At 40.1% G+C, this 20,502-nt stretch overlaps 2 protein-coding genes across 2 annotated transcripts in view; both read left to right on the top strand.

Moving 5' to 3' along the window:
- BRDT (bromodomain testis associated) overlaps positions 1-4,840 on the top strand; it is a 78,119-nt gene extending 73,279 nt beyond the window's left edge. Inside the window, exon 19 of the mRNA XM_073896818.1 lies at positions 4,775-4,840. Coding sequence (XP_073752919.1) covers positions 4,775-4,840 — 66 coding nt within the window. The remainder of the gene's footprint in view (positions 1-4,774) is intronic.
- Positions 4,841-10,520: 5,680 nt separating this feature from the next.
- The window catches only part of EPHX4 (epoxide hydrolase 4), a 41,210-nt gene continuing 31,228 nt past the window's right edge, over positions 10,521-20,502 (top strand). Inside the window, exons 1-2 of the mRNA XM_025872627.2 lie at positions 10,521-10,852; positions 13,106-13,191. Coding sequence (XP_025728412.1) covers positions 10,622-10,852; positions 13,106-13,191 — 317 coding nt within the window. The 5' untranslated portion in view covers positions 10,521-10,621. The remainder of the gene's footprint in view (positions 10,853-13,105; positions 13,192-20,502) is intronic.

Here is a 20,502-nt window from a genome sequence, read left to right as displayed (position 1 = left end):
AATGCTTTTCCTGTGTCTATTGAGAGGATCGTGTGGTTCTTGTCCTTTCTTTTATTAATGTATTGTATCACATTGATTGATTTGCAGGTGTTGGACCAAACTTGCAGCCCAGGGATAAATCCCACTTGGTCGTGGTGAATAATCCTTTTAATGTACTGTTGGATCCTATTGGCTAGTATTTTGGTGAGAATTTTTGAATCCATGTTCATCAGGGATACTGGTCTGTAATTCTCCTTTTTGATGGGGTCTTTGTCTGCTTTTGGGATCAAGGTAATGCTGGCCTCATAAAATGACTTTGGAAGTTTTCCTTCCATTTCCATTTTTTGGAACAGTTTCAGAAGAATACGTATTAATTCTTCTTTAAGTGTTTGGTAGAATTCCCTGGGAAACCATCTGGCCCTGGGCTCTTGTTTTTTGGGAGATTTTTGATGACTGCTTCAATTTCCTTAGTGCTTGTGGGTCTGTTCAGGTTTTCTATTTCTTCCTGGTTCAGTTTTGGTAGTTGATACATCTCTAGGAATGCATCCATTTCTTCCAGATTATCTAATTTGCTGGCATAGAGTTGCTCATAATATGTTCTTATAATTGTTTGTATTTCTTTGGTGTTGGTTGTGATCTCTCCTCTTTCATTCATGATTTTATTTATTTGGGTCATTTCTCTTTTCTTTTGGATAAGTCTGGCCAGGGGTTTATCAATCTTATTAATTCTTTCAAAGGACCAGCTCCTAGTTTCATTGATCTGTTCTATTATTCTTTTGGTTTCTGTTTCATTGATTTCTGCTCTGATATTTATTATTTCTCTTCTCCTGCTGGGTTTAGGCTTTATTTACTGTTTTTTCTCTAGCTCTTCTAGGTGTTAGGTTAGGTTGTGTATTTGAGACCTTTCTTGTTTCTTGAGAAAGGCTTGTATTGCTATATACTTTCCTCTTAGGACTGCCTTTGCTGCATCCCAAAGATTTTGAACAGCTGTGTTTTCATTTTCATTTGTCTCCATGAATGTTTTTAATTCTTTAATTTCCTGGTTGACCCATTCATTCTTTAGTAGGATGCTCTTTAGCCTCCATGTATTTGAGTTCTTTCCAACTTTCTTCCTGTGATTGAGTTCTAGTTTCAATGCACTGTGGTCTGAAAATATGCAGGGAATGATCCCAGTCTTTTGGTACCGGTTGAGACCTGATTTGTGACCTAGGATATGATCTATTCTGGAGAATGTTCCATGGGCACTAAAGAAGAATGTGTATTCCGTTGCTTTGGGATGGAATGTTCTGAATATATCTCTGAAGACCATTTGGTCCAGTGTGTCATTTAAAGCTTTTATTTCCTTGTTGATCTTTTGCTTAGATGATCTGTCCACTTCAGTGAAGGGGGTGTTAAAGTCCCCTACTATTATTGTATTGTTGTCGATGTGGTTCTTTGATTTTGTTATTAATTGCCTTATATAATTGGCTGCTCCCATGTTAGGGGCATAGATACTTACAATTGTTAGATCTTCTTGTTGGATAGACCCTTTAAAGTAGGATATAGTGAACTTCCTCATCTCTCATTATAGTGTTTGGTTTAAATCTAATTTGTCTGATATAAGGATTGCCACCCCAGCTTTCTTTTGATGTCCGTTAGCATGGTAAATGCTTTTCCACTCCCTCGCTTTCAATCTGGAGGTGTCTGTGGATCTAAAATGAATCTCTTGCAGACAGCACATCAGTGGGTCTTGTTTTTTTATCCAATCTGATACCCTGTGTCTTTTGATTGGGGCATTTAGCCCATTTACATTCAGGGTAACTATTGAAGATATGAATTTAGTGCCATTGTATTGCCTGTTAGGTGACTGTTATTGTATATTGTCTGTGTTCCTTTCTGGTCTATGTTACTTTTAGGCTCTCTCTTTGCTTAGAAGACCCCTTTCAATATTTCTTGTAGGGCTGGTTTTGTGTTTGCAAATTCCTTTAGTTTTTGTTTGTCCTGGAAGCTTTTTATCTCTCCTATTTTCAATGACAGCCTAGCTGGATATAGTATTCTTGGCTGCATATTTTTCTCGTTTAGTGCTCTGAATATATCATGCCAGTCCTTTCTGGCCTGCCAGGTCTCTGTGGAGAGGTCTGTTGCCAATCTACAGACCTCTTGTCCCAAGCTGCTTTCAGGATTTTCTCTTTCTCTGAGACTTGTAAGTTCTACTATTAGATGTTGGGGTGTTGACCTATATTTATTGATTTTGAGGGGATTCTCTGTGCCTCCTGGATTTTGATGCCTGTTTCCTTCCTCAAATTACGGAAGTCCTCTGCTATAATTTCCTCCAATATACCTTCTGCCCCTCTCTGTCTTTCTTCTTTTTCTGGGATCACAATTATTCTAATATTGTTTTGTCTTATGGTATTGCTTATCTCTCGAATTCTGCCCTCATGATCCAGTAGTTGTTTATCTCTCTTTTTTCTCAGCTTCTTTATTCTCCATCATTTGGTTTTCTATATCACTAATTCTCTGTTCTGCCTCATTTATCCTAGAAATTAGAGCCTCCATTTTTTTATTGCACCTCACTAATAGCCTTTTTGATTTCGACTTGGTTAGATTTTAGTTCTTTTATTTCTCCAGAAAGGGTTTCTCTAGTATCTTCCATGCTTTTTTCAAGCCCAGCTAGTATCTTTATAATCGTCATTCTGAACTCTAGTTCTGACATCTTACTAATGTCCGTATTGATTACGTCCCTGGCAGTCAGTACTGACTCTTGTTTGTTTGTTTGTTTGTGTTTTGAGGTGAGTTTTTTCATCTTGTCATTTTGTCCAGAGGAGAATAGATGAATGAGAGAATAAAATGCTAACAACGACTCCAGAAAAATATACACTAAACAAATTGGAAGAGACCTGAAACTAGGGGAAAAGAAAGGGAAAGAAAGAAAAAAGAAAAAGAAAAAAGGATATGATCAGGCTGGTGAAAAGATCAGTAGCACACACTAGATTTTGGGCGTATTTTGGTCTGTTAGAAGAAACTGCCTCCCAAAATTTTAAAGAAAGAAAAACTTATATATGTACAAAAATAAGGTAAATACAATGAAGGAATGGAATATGACTGTGAAGATGAAAATTTTAAAAGATTTTATAGAAGGAATTGATAAGATAAGAAGTTGGTTGAAAAAAGAAAGAAGAGAAATTTAAAAAAAAAGGGGGGAGAGAATGTGATCAGGCAGGAGACTAGAACAAAGCCATACATTAGGGATTTAGGGTATATTTTGGTCTGTGAAGAAACTGTATCCCAAAATTTTAAAGAGAGAGCAACTTATATATCTATACCAAAAATAAGGTTAACTACAATAAGGGGATAGATATGACTCTAAAAATGAAAAATAAAAAAGATTTTTAAAAAAGGGATTGATAAGATGTTGGTTGCAAAAGGGAAAAAGGAAAATTCAAAAAAAGTAGAAAAAGTTAAAAAAATTAACTTTGAAAGACTAAAGAATCATGGGGAAAAAGCCATGAATTCTATGTGCTGTATTACCTTAGCGCTGGAGTTCTGCCGTTTTCATTGATCGGTGAACTTGGTCTTGGCTTGCTGGCTGTTTGTGCTGATCTTCTGGGGGAGGGACCTGTTGCCGTGGTTCCCAAATGTCTTTGCCGGAGGCGGAATTGCCCCGCCCTTGTCTGTCCGGGCTAAGTAATCAGCTCGGGTTTGCTCTCGGGAGCTTTTGTGCCCTGCAAGCTCTCGGTACAGCTTTGGAGGACGAGAGTGAAAATGGCGGCCTCCCAATCTCTGCCCTGGAAGGGCCGAGAACTCGGGCCCCTGCTCCTCAGTGCGCCCCCAGAGAAAAGCAGTCAGTCACTCCCATCGCCCCGGTCTCCGGCCGCACTCCGTGCTCACCCAGCCTGTGACCGAGCGTTTGTATCTCTGGCACCCGACACCATGTGGAGTCACCAAACCCAGCAGATCCCTGCGGTGCGCTTCCGCGCCGCTCCTCCTGGGGGAGGAAAGGGAGTCTCCCCAGATCTGCCGCTTGTTGGGTCCCTGCTGGAGGAGCAGTGGCCCGACTGGGCCACGGATCACAGTTTATGGCAACCCCGAGCTGAGAGCCCGCACCTCGGCTCTGTCTCTGCAGACGGCTTCCCCGCTCCGATACCTGGGAGCTCTGGCGCACTCAGGCACCCCCGGTCTTTCTGTGACCCCGAGGGTCCTGAGGCCACACTGTCCCGTGAGGGTTCCACCCCCGCTTAGCCACTGGAGCGACGTCCCTCCGCAGATCCGACTTCTAAAAGTTCCGATTTTGTGCTCCGCGGCTCTATCACTTGCCAGAAGCGGCCAACGGAGGCCCCCTCCCGGCTGTCAATCCTCCCAAATGTCTCCTCTGATTCACTTCTCCGCACGTCCTACCTTCCAGAAAGTGGTCGCTCTTCTGTTCAGAGAGTTGCTACTATTCTTTTCTTCAATCTCCTGTTGAGTTCGTAGGTGTTCAGAATGATTTGATCCCTATTCAGCTGAATTCCTGAGACCAGACGAAATCCAGGTCTCCTACTCCTCGGCCATCTTGCTTCTTCTCCAAATTCACAACATTTCTTAAATTAGTCTGAGGGCTGAGACAAATGCATCAAAGGAGAGAGAGGACATAAGTACTGGCTTACCTGAGGCAGATGTCACCAAATGCTATATAATCTGGTAACAAAAACAAACAAGAAAACAAAATCATCTAAAAGTAAAAAATTCCTAAAGGCTGGGTGTGGGCTAGTTCAGAATATAGAACCGCTGACAGCACAAGAGAAATTTGCAACAACTTGCTGATTCTTCTTCTCTGTAGACCTCATCAGTACTTACAAGAAGGATTCGGGGGGAGGATGAGGTTCTGAGAAAGCAATCCTCCTGATGCAGGCCTGGAAGAGAATAGCACCAGACATAGGAAAAGCACAAAGGCTTCTCCAGATCCTTCTCTGTCTTCCTTAAGGAATATAAGCCTTAAGCTTCTGGTTGAAGAAGAGCAAAATCTGTCGCCTAACTAGGGCACTGATGAAGACCTATTGCAGCTGGGGTGGGGGGGGGAAGAAAACAGAAATAAACCCTCTAATGTAGGACAAGGGCAGGAAATACATCATGGGTCCAGACCATTAGAGAGTCCCTGTCACTGGGGACAGGAAATGATCATTGAGAAGATCCCACCCTCATATCCAAGATACCCTGATATCCTGATATCCTGATATCCATCCTGCCTGCCTGTGAGGCTAAATTAGGACAGCAGAGAATGCCCCTCTACCTCCTGCCCTTCCTACCACCAGGGTAATAAGCATTCAGTAACGAAAGCAGTCTACTGCTATCAGAGAGGTAAAAGCATGGAGAGAGACCATCTCTGTATTACTTATCACTAAGCATAAATAAAGACTTAAAGATGAGCATGTAGCAAAACAAACAAAAGCTGAAAGAATTTATTATCAGCAGACCTATTCTACAAGAAAGCCTAAAGGAAGTTCTCTGGTAGAAGGAATATGACACCAAACAGAAACTTATATCTATATAATGAATGAAGAACACTGAGAATGGCATAACTGGAAGTAATTATAAAATTCATTTTATCTTATTTATAAATGCCCCCAAATATAACTGTCTAAAGCAGAAATAGTAGCATTGATAGATCCAAAAGAAAGAAAGAAAGAAAGAAAGAAAGAAAGAAAGAAAGAAAGAAAGAAAGAAAGAAAGAAAGAAAAAGAAAGAAATCCATCATTACAGATTTTAACATTCTTCTCTCAGCAATTGATAGAACAAGTAGACAGATAATCAGTAAGGTTCCTAATAGTCCTGAACAGCATTGCCAACCAATTTACCTAATTAACATTTATGCTACACTCCAGGTAACAACTTTTCAAATACAGTTGAAACATTCACCAAAATAGACCATATTCAGAGACATAAAGCAAACCTTGACAAATTTAAAAGAACAGGTAGTTTTGAAGGTAAACTCTTGGAACATACCGTATTTAAACTAGAAATTAACAACAAAAAGATCGTCTGCAAAATCGTCCAAAATATTTGGAAATTAAGCCATAAATTCAATGACTTAAGTGAAATGCATAAAATTCTTAAGAGACACAAACTGGCAAAGAAAAAGCAGATCACCTGAATAGTCCTATAACTTTTAAATAGATTGCATTATATTTTATTTTAAGATTTTATTTATTTATGTATTTGTCAGAGAGAAAGAGAGAAAGAGAGCACGCACAAGCAGGGGGAGCGGCAGGCAGAGGGAGAAGCAGGCTCCCCGCTGAGCAAGGAGCCTGACATGGGATTCAATCCCAGGACCCTGGGATCATGACCTGAGCCGAAGGCAGACACTTAACTGGCTAAACCACCCAGGCCTCACCGATTCAATTACATTTTAAAACCTTAAAAAAAAAAATTAAAAAAACAACTTGAGACCTAGATGGCTTTTTTGGAGAATTCTACCAAACATTTAAAGAAGAAATAATATCAGTTTTATATAAATTCTTCCAGAATATATAAAAAATAAGAAATATAGATGCAAAAATCATCAACCACATATTAACAAGTTGATTTCAGCAATATATAAAAAAAATATAGTACTTCATGACCAAGTAGGGTTTAATCTGGGGACGAAAGTCTGGTTCAACATTCAAAAAATGTTATATGTAGAGACTCTTAACTATAGGAAACAAACTGAGGGTTGCTGGAGGGGAGTTTGGTAGGGGGAATGGGGTAACTGGGTGATGGGCATTAAGGAGGGCACTTGATGTAATGAGTACTGGATGTTATATGCAACTGATGAATCACTAAATTCTACCTCTAAACTAATAATACACTATAGGTTAATTAAATTGAATTTAAATAAAAAATTTAAAATTTTTAAAAGATTTTATTTATTTATTTGACAGAGAGAGACACAGCGAGAGAGGGAACACAAGCAGGGGGAGTGGGAGAGGGAGAAGCAGGCTTCCCACTGAGCAAGGGAGCCCGATGCAGTGCTCAATCCCAGGACCCTGGATCATAACGTGAGCCAAAGGCCTATGCTTAACGAATGAGCTACCCAGGTGCCCCCAAAATGTAAAAATTTTGTATGTAATTAACTATATTAAAAGATTAAAGAGGAAAAATTGTGATTATCTCAAGAGAAGCAAATGCCCTTTGACAAAATTCAACCTCCATTTATGAAAAAAAACTCTCAGAAACTAGAAATAGAAAAGAACTTCCTCAACATGATAAATGGCATCTTTAGCTAATATTATGTTTAATAGTGAAAGATGAATGTTTTCCCCTGAAGATCAGGAATAAGGTAAAGATGTCCATTCTCACTACTCCTATTCATTATTTCTTGTACTGGCGGTCCTAGCCAGTGCAATATGGTGAGAAGAAGAAATAAAAGGCAAATATGTAGGAAGGAAGAAATAAAACTGTCTCTATTCATAGATGACACAGTTATCCATAAAAAATCCCAAAGACTCTTTCAAAAAGCTACTAGAACTAGTAAGTGAGTTTATCAAGGTCTCAGAATCCAAGACAAAAAAACCCCCAAAATCATGTTTCTTTATACTAGTAATAAGCAACTGGAAATTGAAAAAAGTAGTATTAACAATAATATATAAAAAAGAAATACTTAGGTCTAAATATTACAAAATATATGCAATATTTGTATGTTTTAAGCAGTGAAAGATATCAAAGAAGATCTAAATAAATGAAGTGATATATCATGTTCATGGATTGAGCAAAATACTGTTAAAATATCAGTTTTCTCCAAAATGATTAATTTTTGCCTAAAATGACAAACTAATACTAAATTTTTTTTGAAAAGGTAAGTAAGCAGAATAGGCAAAACAATTTTTATAAAGAAGAACAAAGTCTAAGGACTCATTCTACCTGAATTCTAGGACTACTATACTACTTTCAAAAGTCATGACAAGTGCGGTATTGAAGAAAATATAGCCATATGGATCAATGAAACAGACTAAAGACTTAGAAATAGTCCTGTACGTCCAAGTGATTTTCAGCAAAGGTGCAAAAGCAATTCAACAGAGAAAGAATATTCTTTTCAACAAATGGTGCCAAAACAATTATATATCCACATGCAAAACATAAATGTTAATCCATACTTTGTACCCTATACAAAAATTAACTCAAAATGGATCATAGACTTGGTAACTTGAAAAATTAAAAATAGAATTACCATATGATCCAGTAATTGCACTTACCAGGTATTTACCCAAAGAATACAAAAACACTAATTCAAATATGTACCCCTATGCTTATTGCAACATTATTTATAATAGCCAAATTATGGAAACAGTCCAAATGTCCATCTGTAGATGAATGGATAAATATGTCACACACACACACACACACACACACACACACACACACACACACACACAGGAATATTACTCAGCCATAAAAAAGAATGAAATCTTACCATTTGCAACAACATGGATGGATCTAGGGGGTATAATGCTAAGCAAATAAGTTAGAGAAAGACAGATACCATCTGATTCCACTCACATGTGGAATTTAAGAAACAAAACAAATGAACAAATAAAAAAAGAGACACACCAAAAAAAGAGACTTTTAGCTATAGAGAACAAACTGATGGTTACCAGAGGGGAGGTAGGTGGGGGATGGGTGAAATAGATGATGGGAATTAAGAGTACACCTATCCTGATGAGCACTGAGTAATATATAGAATTGTTGAATCACTCTATTGTATACCTGAAACTAATATAAAACTGTATGTTAACTATACTGGAATTAAAATTTTAAAAATAATAAAACAAAACTTGGGGAAAGTTGAAGAAAAATGGTTCGCAGATCTAAATATAAAAAATAAAAACATAAAACTTCTAGAAGAAAACATAAGGGAAAGAAATCCTGCTGACCTTGAGTTATGAAAAGATTTCTTACATTAAAGGCCAAAAGTACCATCCATAAAAGAAATAAAAGTGATACATGAGATGGCATCAAAATTAAGAAACTCGGGGCGGGGGGCACCTGGCTGGTTCAATGCATAGAGCATGTGACTCTTGATCTAGGGGTTGTGAGTTCAAACCCCACATTAGGTGTGGAGCCTACTTAAAAAGAATAAATAAATAAATAAATAGATAGATAATTTTTTTTTAATTAAGAAATTCTGCTCTTCAAAAGTCTCTGTTATAGGAATGAAAAGACACAGTCTGGGAAAATGTTTGCAAATCTCATGATGTATGATAAAGGATTTGTATCCAAAATATATAGAGAACTCTTGAATTCAATAGTAGGAAAACAAACAACACAATTTTTAAAAATGTATAAAAGATTTTAACAGACACTTTGTCAAAGAATATATTTGATGGCATTCAAGTACATAAAGATGCCCACACATTATTAGTCACTAGGGAAATGTAAATTAAAATCTCAATGAGATACTACACATGCAAAACATAAATGTTAATCCTACTTTGTACCCTATACACACCTTAGAATTGCCAAAATTAAAAAGATTTTTTTGACAATACCAAGTTCTTGCAAGACTATAACCCAACCATAATTCTCACACATAGCTGGTATGTATTCGAAATTGTACAGCCACTTTGGAAGCCAGTTTGGCAGTTTCTCATAAAGTTAAATGCAACTTACCACCTGACCCAGCAATCCCACTTATAAGTACTTACCCAGGTGAAAGGAAAACTTATGTTCACACAAAAACTTCACATGAGTGTTTATAGTGGCTTTATTCATAATCACAAAGTGGAAAAAACTCAAACGTCCTTTAACTAGGAAATGGATAAACAATACGACACATTTGTTCAATGAAAACTAACACGCAATAAAGAAGAAACAGTATATGTAACAGCATAGCTGAATCTCAGATGCATTACACTAAATGAAAAGAAGCCAAAAATAAAAGGTTACATATTATATGATTCCATTTATATAAGAGTCTTGCAAAGGAAAGACTTACAGGGATAGAAAACAGACCAGGGCTTTCCAGAGGCTTGCCTTTAGAACCAGAGAGGCCTGGCTGGGCTGATAACCACTCTGAACTGGCTGGGCTGATACCACTCTGAACCTTGTTGGAGGATATCAACACCGTCAGAAGAATGTTAGGAATGAATAAAGTAATAATAGCCGTCATATACTATGAAAACCGTCGTTCACTGCCTCTCTTCCCCGCGCGCCATAATTCTATGATCCAGAAAAAGGCCTAATGAAATTGCACCAGTTGACTGGGCAATGAGAGGACTTGAACACTGGTCAAAGTAAGAGCGGCGCTTTCTTCTGCGCCAGGATGATTTGGGAAAGACTCCCCTTCATCTTCCCCACAGTTGAGCGGTTTAGAACTGGGATCACACTCTGCGGAGGAAGGCCGGTCCCCAGCCTCGCCCAGGCCGGGGCGGAACCCGCAGCGCAGGGGGTCTGCCCCGCGGCGCTCCCGGGCAGGGCGCAGCGGCCCCGGAGCGCGCACCGTGAGTGCGGGCGCCCGCGGCTGGGCCACCGGACGCCAGCCGAGCGCATCTGCCCCGGGGGCCCGCGGGGAGGCGCGCGCGAAGCCGGCTCCCGCGGACCGGCTGGCGGGCCTGGCGCGGCGCCGCGCTGGCTGTCTCGCTCCGCAGCCGGAGCTAGCGCCGCTTCTCCCGCGTCCCCGAACGGCAGCGGGCCCCGCCGCCGGCCCCGCCCGATGGCGAGGCTGCGGGATTGCCTGCTCCGCCTGACGGTCACGATCCGGTCCCTGCTCTTCTGGTCCCTGGTCTACTGCTACTGCGGGCTCTGCGCCTCCGTCTACCTGCTCAAACTTTTGTGGAGCATCGGCAAGGGACCCGCGCAGACCTTCCGGAGGGTCGCCCGGGAACACCCTCCCGCGTGTTTGAACGACCCCTCTTTGGGTACCCACTGCTACGTGCGGATCAAGGTGAAGGCCGGCGTGGGCCCGGCGGTATCGGGAGGGAACGTGACGGCCGTGAGGGCAGAGAGCGCTGGGCTGCTCCTTCCATGACGCCCAGCGTCCCCTAGTGTTCCTGGGGCTCGCAAAGAGCGCGCGGCGGGGACAGGGAAGATGCCAGGGGGAGGCAAGGCAAGGGGGGGCGAGGTGTGGCGGGAGAGGGGTCGAGACCGTGTGTGTGTGTGTGTGTGTGTGTGTGTGTGTGTGTGTGTGTGTGTGTGAGAGAGAGAGAGAGACAGAGAGAGAGACAGAGAGACAGAGAGACAGAGAATAGGTTATGAGGAGGTTCTCTCATCAGGGTCCTATACATATATTACTGTCCCCCTCCTGCTCCACCACAACAACCCAGAATAATTCTGCTCTCTCTAAGGGAAGGCTGTCTCCTGTCACCTTTTTGCCCTTTAGAGCTCAGATCAGCTGTAGGGAATTGTTCCTGGTCATGCCCTACTGTCTCATGAGGCTGTCCTTGCTTAAATTTTAGAGATTGGAAGAGTAAATAGAACAAGTCATTGGAAATAGGACTTTATTCAGAGTAGCAGAATGGAGCATGCAGAGATGACCTAACCAGCATGAAACAATAAATAAATGGTGTTATGTTTGTGAGCAAGGAAGCAGACTTATGAAGTCAGAGACCAAAGGAATGGAATAAAAAGTAAATGTCAACCATGCATTCAGACTAGAACTGTTCATGCTTGTCCCAAGCCTCCTGGCAGCCCATGGATATTCCATTTCCTGAGGCTCCAGGTGGTGAAGGGATATGACCCTTCAGGATGCACCCTGCAGTCTGACTCACAGGCCTTTCAAAACTGGCCTCACACGAGGGGATATTTATGTCACCAAAGTGCAGGATTCCTATTAGGAGCTAGATGGTCCAACTGCTAGAGTTCAAAAGAGCAAGGGCACATTTTTCTTACCCTTATTCAGCCTGGGGTTGGTATGAGAATGAAATGAATCGATATTTGTAAAACAAACAGACAAACCCAAATAAACAAAAACTTAGAACAGTGCCTAGTACATAGTAAGTGCAATTAATTATTTGTTCACTAAGTCCAATCAAGTGGCCAAGACTCATCACCAATAAAAGAAGTTATTGAACTTCTAGAAAGGCATTCTGCAGTTGAGGGCAAAGTCAGATTTGTTATCCTAGTCCAACCTGAGGAGAAGCAGTGAAAAAGAGTCATCTGGAATTCCTCATAATGCTTTTCCTCTTAATCTGGCTACCTAAAGAGTTTCCCCAGCGACAGAACCAAGGAGTGGAAAGAACATTGTCCTGTAAGGTAGGACAGAATGGGGTTCTGGTCACAGCCCTGCTCCCAACCACCTTTATGACCCATGTTAATATCTTTGGACTTTAGTTTCCAAATCTGTAAAAATGATGGGGTTGAATTAAATGACCTTGTAAGATTTTTTTTCACATCTGGAAACCCTCTTGCTTGGGTTACCTGATAAAAAATTCTGTCTCTGTGCTCATCTTTTGGTTCTTGGTTTCTTTCTTCACTTCTTTGTGAATTTTTGTTTTCCTTTCTTGCTTTTTTTCTCCATTTTCTTCTTTTCAGTTTGCTTTTTGATTGCTGTATTCTTGTCTCACTCCCATGCCTTTTATTTTCCTTGGGCAGTCTTGTCTCCCACATGCAGAGAGAAGTCTTGAGCACTCAGAGAATTCTGCTGTTAGAAATACATTGACATGACACGAGGAGCAGGAAGCAAGGGGAGCTGTACATGCAACTCTCAAAATAATAATGTGGGAAGGAGAGAACTAAAAATAAGGAAAGGAGGTGTGAATTATATAACTGATGGCACAGCTCTTGACGGGCAAGCTGAGAAAAGTACATGACTAGGAGGTAAACATGGCAGGAATATAAATTCAGATCAGAATTATTTACATGTCCTTTGGAATTTGAATGAGATGAAATGTGACACATCAGTAAGATGAAAGTCACAAATTGTGACATTGTTCCAGAAGCTTGTAACATATAAATTGACCTTGTAGGTAGAACAAGAAGGGAAGGTACTATAAAGGGAATGTCAACAAAAGTAAATCTAATTTACTCTATTAATAAATCATGGAGTTTTTTTTCTTTTTGAAATTTAATAATATTTATTTTATTTCTTGATATTAAAAATAATGCAAGTGAACTTTTTCTTTAATGAAATGGAAATACTAAATGCACTACTTTTGGCAAAATATCACTAAAATTCCATGCCCTCTATTTTGTACTGCAGGATTCGGGGTTAAGATTTCATTATGTTGCTGCTGGTGAAAGAGGCAAACCACTTATGCTGCTGCTTCACGGATTTCCAGAATTCTGGTAAACTTACCAACCAACTTTTTCTTTTGCAGTAAGGACTTGGCTAATCACAGTGTCATTTTCTTGTTAAGACTTTTAATCGACCTTACTTTATGGTCTCTTACCCAGTTATCCTTCCTGAATGCTCCTGAATCACAGGGATGGTTTTCCCTCTATTCTAAAGAAATGTGCATGGTACCAGGCTAATTTCCTTCCCTTCCCTCCCTCCCTTCCTTCCTCCCTTCCTTCCTCCCTCCCTTCCTTCCTTCCTTTCTTCCTTCCTTCCTTCCTCTTTCTCTCTTTCTTTGTGAAAAATTAAAAGAAGTATTGTTTAGTGTTTCAAATTTCTGAACTAGCTACAAAACAGTTTTTATAGTATCTACTGTGGACAATGTGCCACATTGGGCAGGGAAAGGAGATTGAAAAGAAACCAAAGGTAGAGTGCCTAGTATCTGGAAGGTCTGAGAGAAGCCTCAGGTGAGGGGAAAGTGGAGAAAGAAGAGGACTCTTGGAAACTGAGGGTGAACTACTTCCTATGCATGTAGCAACAGGCTCATATGAATGCAGGATAAATTAAGGACCTAAATATTTCACATTAGGAAGAAACCTATAACCAAAAATATACAGTTGCTAGTTACCTAGGAGAAAATGTTCTGTTCTCCTTTGAACCTCACAGAGCCAAATAAGTACAGATGAAAACAACATATGATTAAACTTTTAAAAAATGAATTTCTTTTTAAAAGATGCTACATATGGTGGTGAAAGATAACCGGGCTTTTGATAACACAGGGCTGTGATCTTGAGACAGTCCATGAACTAAATGCAAAGAAATGGATGAAAAATAATCATATCCTCTGAGCTGACTGAAAGGCAGAATATGTTGTATCTTTTGAAAGGTCTGGGATGATGCCCTGTCCCCAAATTTCTCCCTTATTATCACTCTTAACACCTAGAATTTCACCATTACATATTCTGCACCTCCTTCACAGTTTTAAAGATTTTGTGTTATCCAGAGTCCTGACTTAAAATGCATCTAGCTCTCAAAGAGATCTGACCCTAATACACTTTAGTTAATACGTTATCAGTGAAAGAGACTTCATTAATAAATACATTGAGAATGCTAGTGCATGAGGAAGTATTAGGTATTGAGGAAAAGAATGTAGTGTGGCAAAACCCCATGTACCTCATCATTTTTCCAGAGCAAAAAGTCTATAGATGTCTTTTTCTGAGATTTTTCCCCTCATGAAGATTTTTCTCCCCCTGTATTCGCCTACATGAATAAACATAAGTCGTTTTCATGTTAAACTTTTATCTGTTCTTCCATCTGGAGACAACTTAATTAGGTGGTAAACAGCCCAGTACAATTCAAGCATATGTATGTAGACTCGTTTAGTGGAGTGCTTGACATGATTGGCTCACAATAAAATCTAAGTCTGAAGCTTTAGTCAAATCTGCATAAAGTAACATAGGCGGTGAATTCTGGCTTAATCACTTACTCTGCAGGATCCTGCACAATCTTCTGCAATAATCTTGCAGAGTTATTGTGAAGATAAAGAGAGTCAAAATATGCAGAAGGCCTTTCACATAGCCCCAGTGAATACTCAATAAATGTTCATTTTCTTCATTCCCATTCACTCAGTGTGGAGAGCCCTGCGCCAGCACTAGCATCCGCCATGCATTTATTAATAAAGTCCCTTTCCCTGATGAAGTATTAACTAAAGTGCACTGAGATCATACCTCTTTGAGAGCTAGCTGCATTTTAAATCAGGACTTTGGATAATACAAAATCTTTAAAACTCTAAAGGAGGTGAAGAGTATGCAATAGTGGAATTCTAGTTTGAAGAGTGAGAGTAAAAGAGACGTTTGGAGACAGGCGATTGTCCCAGACCGGTGAAAAACTAATTTTCTGAATGCTGCAGCTGGTGCTAGTTAACATTTACGGACCATCCACTGTGTGCCAGGCACTCCTCTAAGTGTTTTACTAACATCTCATGTAAACCTCACAGCTGCCCTTCTGAAATTGGCGCGGTCAAAAAGTAAGGCACACCTCACTTTTGAGCTTCAGAGCTGCCCTCTTCTGCTTGTCCTCAGGATATAGGAATGATAATCATCTGATATCAAGCAGTGCTTTTCACCCTTCAAATTTCACACCTTATAGAACCATTCAAGAGGGTGTTAAAAGTTAGCTAACCGTGCAAGAACACCTCACTCTAACATTCTGGACCATCATTCTAAATAAAATTCATGATATGTTGCCGTGGTGGGGGGGGGTTGATATTTAACTTTTTAGAAAGAAAAGATTTAAAAGCTATTCTGTCACCACCTCATATCAACCCCAGTACTTGTCCATGCTCTTTTCTCTCCTGAAACTTCACTTCTTTACATGTGGAACAGTCTACCAGGAAGATAAACATAAACTACAACCTCTTCAGCCAACTGGTAATTGTTTTGAAGAAACAGCAAATAACAATGATACCCTTTTGATAGAGGACAATTGGTGCTTTCTGTCATATTTAAGAATGATACCTTTGTACATTTTTCACAGCATTGTCCCTTTATTTACTCTTCATAAGAGCCCTTTGGCAAAATAGAAATGCCTGGTGGTTCTTGTATGTGTCCTCTAATCTCTAGGGGACGGGACAGCCTGGGAGCCTGGGAGAGGCCCAGCACTGGTCCTTGGACATCAGTCCCATTTGCTCTGGCAAAGTCAAGTCTTGGATGTGTTATTCCAGAAACACCCTTGCCATGACTTAAAAACAACAACAATGAACCCCTCATAGCTCAGTTACTCAGACAGCATATTGAATTCACTAAGCTTTCCTGGCCCTTGATCTGAAAGCTACCCAGGCGTTTAGGGTAAGTCCAAAAGCAACTACATGGAGATTGCTGATAATCAGAAACCTCTGTTTGACTGTCATACCCTAAACCAAGACCTCAGTGTTGAGCCTTTGTCTTTCCTTCCATTCAAACTGCCGCTATTAACTATTAGGAATCTAGTCAATTCCATTCAGGTGCTCCATTCAGGAAAGGGTCAAATAAATCCAGAGTTTAGGACAAAGCTGTTTTGATTAAGCCACTTCCAGTCTCTCTCTTGCTTTCCTCTCTTTTTCCAAAAGCCCCTTCCCTTGCATTTCTATCTTCTTTAAAAGCCAAAAACAACAAAGCAAGAAACTCTTGTCTGACATTTCAAACCAATTTAAATTTACATTATAAGTATAAATATTATTCCTCTGTTAATCAAGTTTTGTCTAAGTACATATGGAACTATAAGCTTATTTGTAGATCAAGTAGGTCAAGATATTTGATACTGTGAAAACAAAATAATCATCAATTGGTAATGTGTGTAAAAATGATTCTAAACAGAAAAGCACTATACACATGCAATATATTATCTGCACTTACCATCATTACCTAAGAATAGCTGTTGAGAATTGGTGACATTTAATATTAGATATTACATGGAAACAATAAAAATTCTGGGTCTTCTTTCTTAAATCTAAAGGAAACATCAAACAAGATCTGCATCTCTGAGACTGTTAGCTAAATTATCCCAAAATAAAGTTATTTGTCAGGAGATGGTTTTTCTCCCACTCTCTCTCCACCTCAATTTGCATCGCTTTTAAAAATATTTGGAGCTGATGCAGGCAGTTTCTTTGAGTTGTCTTCATCACCAGCTGTATGGAATGCATTCGTCATTACTCAAGTGCTGAGGCAAGGGAGGGCTCTTGGTACACACAGCTGAGCACAGAGGCTGATGACTATGGCCTTTTCTCTTTTGTGAAGGGGAAAAGGATATTCTACATCTGAATGTGGCTATCCTGGTAAACCAGAAGCCCTCTTATGTCAAGAGTAATCACTAGGAAGGGGGTTGGTTTTTTAGAAGTGTCTTCTGCTATTACCAAACGTACCAGAAAAAAAAAAAAGTGGATGAAAATAGCAAGCTTTGTTTCTTTGTAATATTTTTAGGAGTTACTGATTTCTTTTTTTTAAGTAGGCTCCATGCCCAACATGGGGTTTGAACCCATGACCCTGAGATCAAGCGTTGCACGTTGCACGCTCTATGGACTGAGTCAGCCAGTTGCCCCTGAGTTACTGATTTTATAATATGTTTCATTTCTGTGTCAAGGGATTCAATTTTGTTTACTATCATATGAATGAAATGCCCATCAGTCTATCCCTGGGGTGATTTCTTTTTCAGCTTAAAGTGTGAATCAAATATGCTTTATTTGTGAATTCTGGGAAGGTTACATTTAAGATTTTTTTTTTGCAATTTATTAAGATAGCAGCTGCCCTATTTCTTAGAAATGTTGAAGATATTGTTTGGCTCCTCTCATGGATGGCAGCAATAGTTGAATTTCTTTGCAAGGCAATTTAAATTATCAATAAGAGAATGAAATATGCAGGTATTATGTTTGCATAATCTCTAATGCAATTTTAAATGTAAAATATTGCAGGATTCTACACGCTACTTTGAGTCAAATTTCTACCTTGAAATCTCTCACTAAATGAGTTCTAAATGAAGACATACTTAAGATATTAGAACAATGCACTTTTTCACAGACATTAACTATAAATTCCCCAACAGGAACTTGGGAACTTCAGTCATCCTTGCCTCACGGTTTGAACTGGGACCGAGTTCTATTGAGCAGCTGGTCCTTCTAGCACTATCAACACTCAGTCCTTCCACTCGTTTGTTTCACTTATGCAACATATCTTTACTGAGCACCTACACAGTCTAAATATTCTACCAGGCAGTTGAGGGAGCTCCCATTCCAGTGGAAGCACCAGACACAACAGATTGTTATAAAGCACATGCCCAGTCGCCTGAAGAGTGTATGTGCAAATGGGAGAGTAAGAAGGGTCCCAGCCAACCCGCCAGTAAAGGTGGGGGCCTGCGAGGTCTCCTGGAAGTGGAGATGCTCAGCGTGAGGAGTTGAGTGAAGGGGAAAGGGCAGGAATTATGGAGAGTAGGGAAATGGCTGAGAGGGATGATGTTGCAGACAAAGGACATCAGAAGAACAAAGTCAAAAGCAAAAAGCAATATTGCCATTGGATCACTGCAGGGGGCTTCCCTCTGTGTGGGCAGGGTACCATGGACTCAGGACAGACTACCTGGGTTTGAATCCTAGGTCTGCTCTTTGCTAATTCTGTGACCTTTGGCAGGGCAATTAACCTTTTTTGTGCCCCTGAAGGTCAACTGTGGGGATAATAATATAATAATACCTACTTCATAGTTTTGTTTTGCAGATCAACATTACTATATGTGAAACACTTAGAATTGTGCATGGCATGTACTAAGAAGGATATAACTGCCAGCTTTTTTTATTATATAGCAAATGACTAAGAGTGTAAAGTAATCAGGCTGGAAGTTTGGGCCTTAGTCAGATCTTGGAGGTTTGGTCTGCCACAATGACAAGCTTGAGCTGCATGTTATGAGTATAGGTAGACCTTGTTTTATTGTGCTTCACAGATACTGCATTTTTTGGGTTTTTTTTTTCCCACAAATTGAAGGTTTGTGGCAACCCCGTGTAGAGCAAGGCTGTTGGAGTCATTTTTCCAACAGGTTTTCTCATTTTGTGTCTCTGTATTTTGGTAATTTTTGGTAATTTTTGCCATATTTCAAACTCTTTCATTATTATTATTACATTTGTTATGGTGATCTGTGATCAGTGATCTTTGATGTTCCTACTGTAATTGTCTTGGGGTGCCATAAACCACACCTATATGAGATGGTGAATTGAGGATGCATGTTGTATGTGTTCTGCCTCCTTCACCAATAACCGCTTCCCCCATCTTGCTCCCTCTCCTTGGCTCTCCCTGTTCCCTGAGACACACAATATTGAAATTAGGCCAGTTAATAATCTTACAGTGGCCTCTAAATATTCAAGTGAAATGAGGAGTCCCATATCTCTCACTTTAAATCAAAAGCCAGAAATGATTAAGTTTAGTGAGGAAGGCATGTCAAAAGCTGAGACAGGCTAAAAGCTAGGCCTCTCCCACCAGTTAGCCAACTTGTGAATGCTACGAAAAATTTCTTGAAGGAAATTGGAAGTGCTACTCGAATGAAGACACAAATGATAAGAAAGTGAAACAACCTCATTTTTGATATGGAGGAAGTGTCAGTGGTCTGGATGGAAGATCAAACCAGCCACAACATTCCCTTAAGCCAAAGCCTAATCCAGAGACAGGCCCTAACTCTCTTCAATTCTGTGAAGGCTCAGAGAGGTGAGGAAGCTACAGGAGAAAAGTCTGAAGCTAACAGAGGTTGGTTCGTGAGGTTTAAGAAAAGAAGTCATCTCCATAACAGAAAAGTACAAGGTGAAACAGCAAGTGCTAATGGAGAAGCTGCAGCGAGTTATGCAAAGATCTAGCTCAGATCATTCATGAAGGTGGTTACAATAAACAATAAATTTTCAATGTAAATGAAACAGCCTTCTATTGGAAGAAGATGCTTTCTAGGACTTTCTTAGCTAGGTAGAAGTTAATGCTTGGCCGCAAAGTTTCAAAGGACAGGCTGACAATCTTGTTAGAGGTTAATACAGCCGGTATTAACTTCGACTTGAAGTTGAAGCTAATGCTCATTGATTATTCTGAAAATTCTAGAGCCCTAAAAATTATGTAAATCCATTCTGCCTGTTTTCTATAAATGGAACAACAAAGCGTGGATGACAGCACATCTGTTTACAACATGGTTTGCTGAATATTTTAAACCCACTGTTGAGACCTACTGCTCAGAAAAAAAAAAAAAGATTTATTTCAAAATATGACCACTCATTGACAATGCACCTGGTCACCCAGGAGCTGTGATGGAGCTGGTTTTCATGCCTGCTAACACAGCATCCATCCTGCAGTCCATGGATCAAGGAGTGATTTCTACTCCTGAAGTCTTATTATTGAAGAAATACATTTCATAAGGCTATATCTGCCATGGTGATGTCTCTGATAGATCTGGGGGCAAAGTAAATTGAAAACCTTCTGGAGAAGATTCACCATTCTAGATGCCATTGAGAACATCCATGATTCAAGGGACGAGGTGACAATATCAACATGAAGAGGAGTCTGGAAGAAGTTGATTCCAGCCCTCATGGGTGACTTGGAGAGCTCAGGACTCCAGTGGAGGCAGAAACTGCAGAGGTGGTGGAAACAGGGAGAGGACTAGAAGCAGCAGGGGAGCCTGAACATGTGACTGGATGCCTGTGATCTCATGATCGAACTTTCACGGCTGAGGAGTTGCTTCTCTTGGATGAGCAAAGACAGTGGTGTCCTGAGCTGGAATCTACTGCTGGTGAAGATGCTGTGAAGATGGTTGAAATGACAACAGAGGATTTAGAA

This window comes from Callorhinus ursinus, unplaced genomic scaffold (assembly GCF_003265705.2).
Source record: "Callorhinus ursinus isolate GAN/ISIS: 27379988/994484 unplaced genomic scaffold, GSC_fseal_2.0 scaffold9, whole genome shotgun sequence".
In the NCBI taxonomy this organism is placed as follows: Eukaryota; Metazoa; Chordata; class Mammalia; order Carnivora; family Otariidae; genus Callorhinus; species Callorhinus ursinus.
Note: the sequence above shows the minus strand (reverse complement) of the source record. Positions and strands in the feature narration are given on the sequence as shown.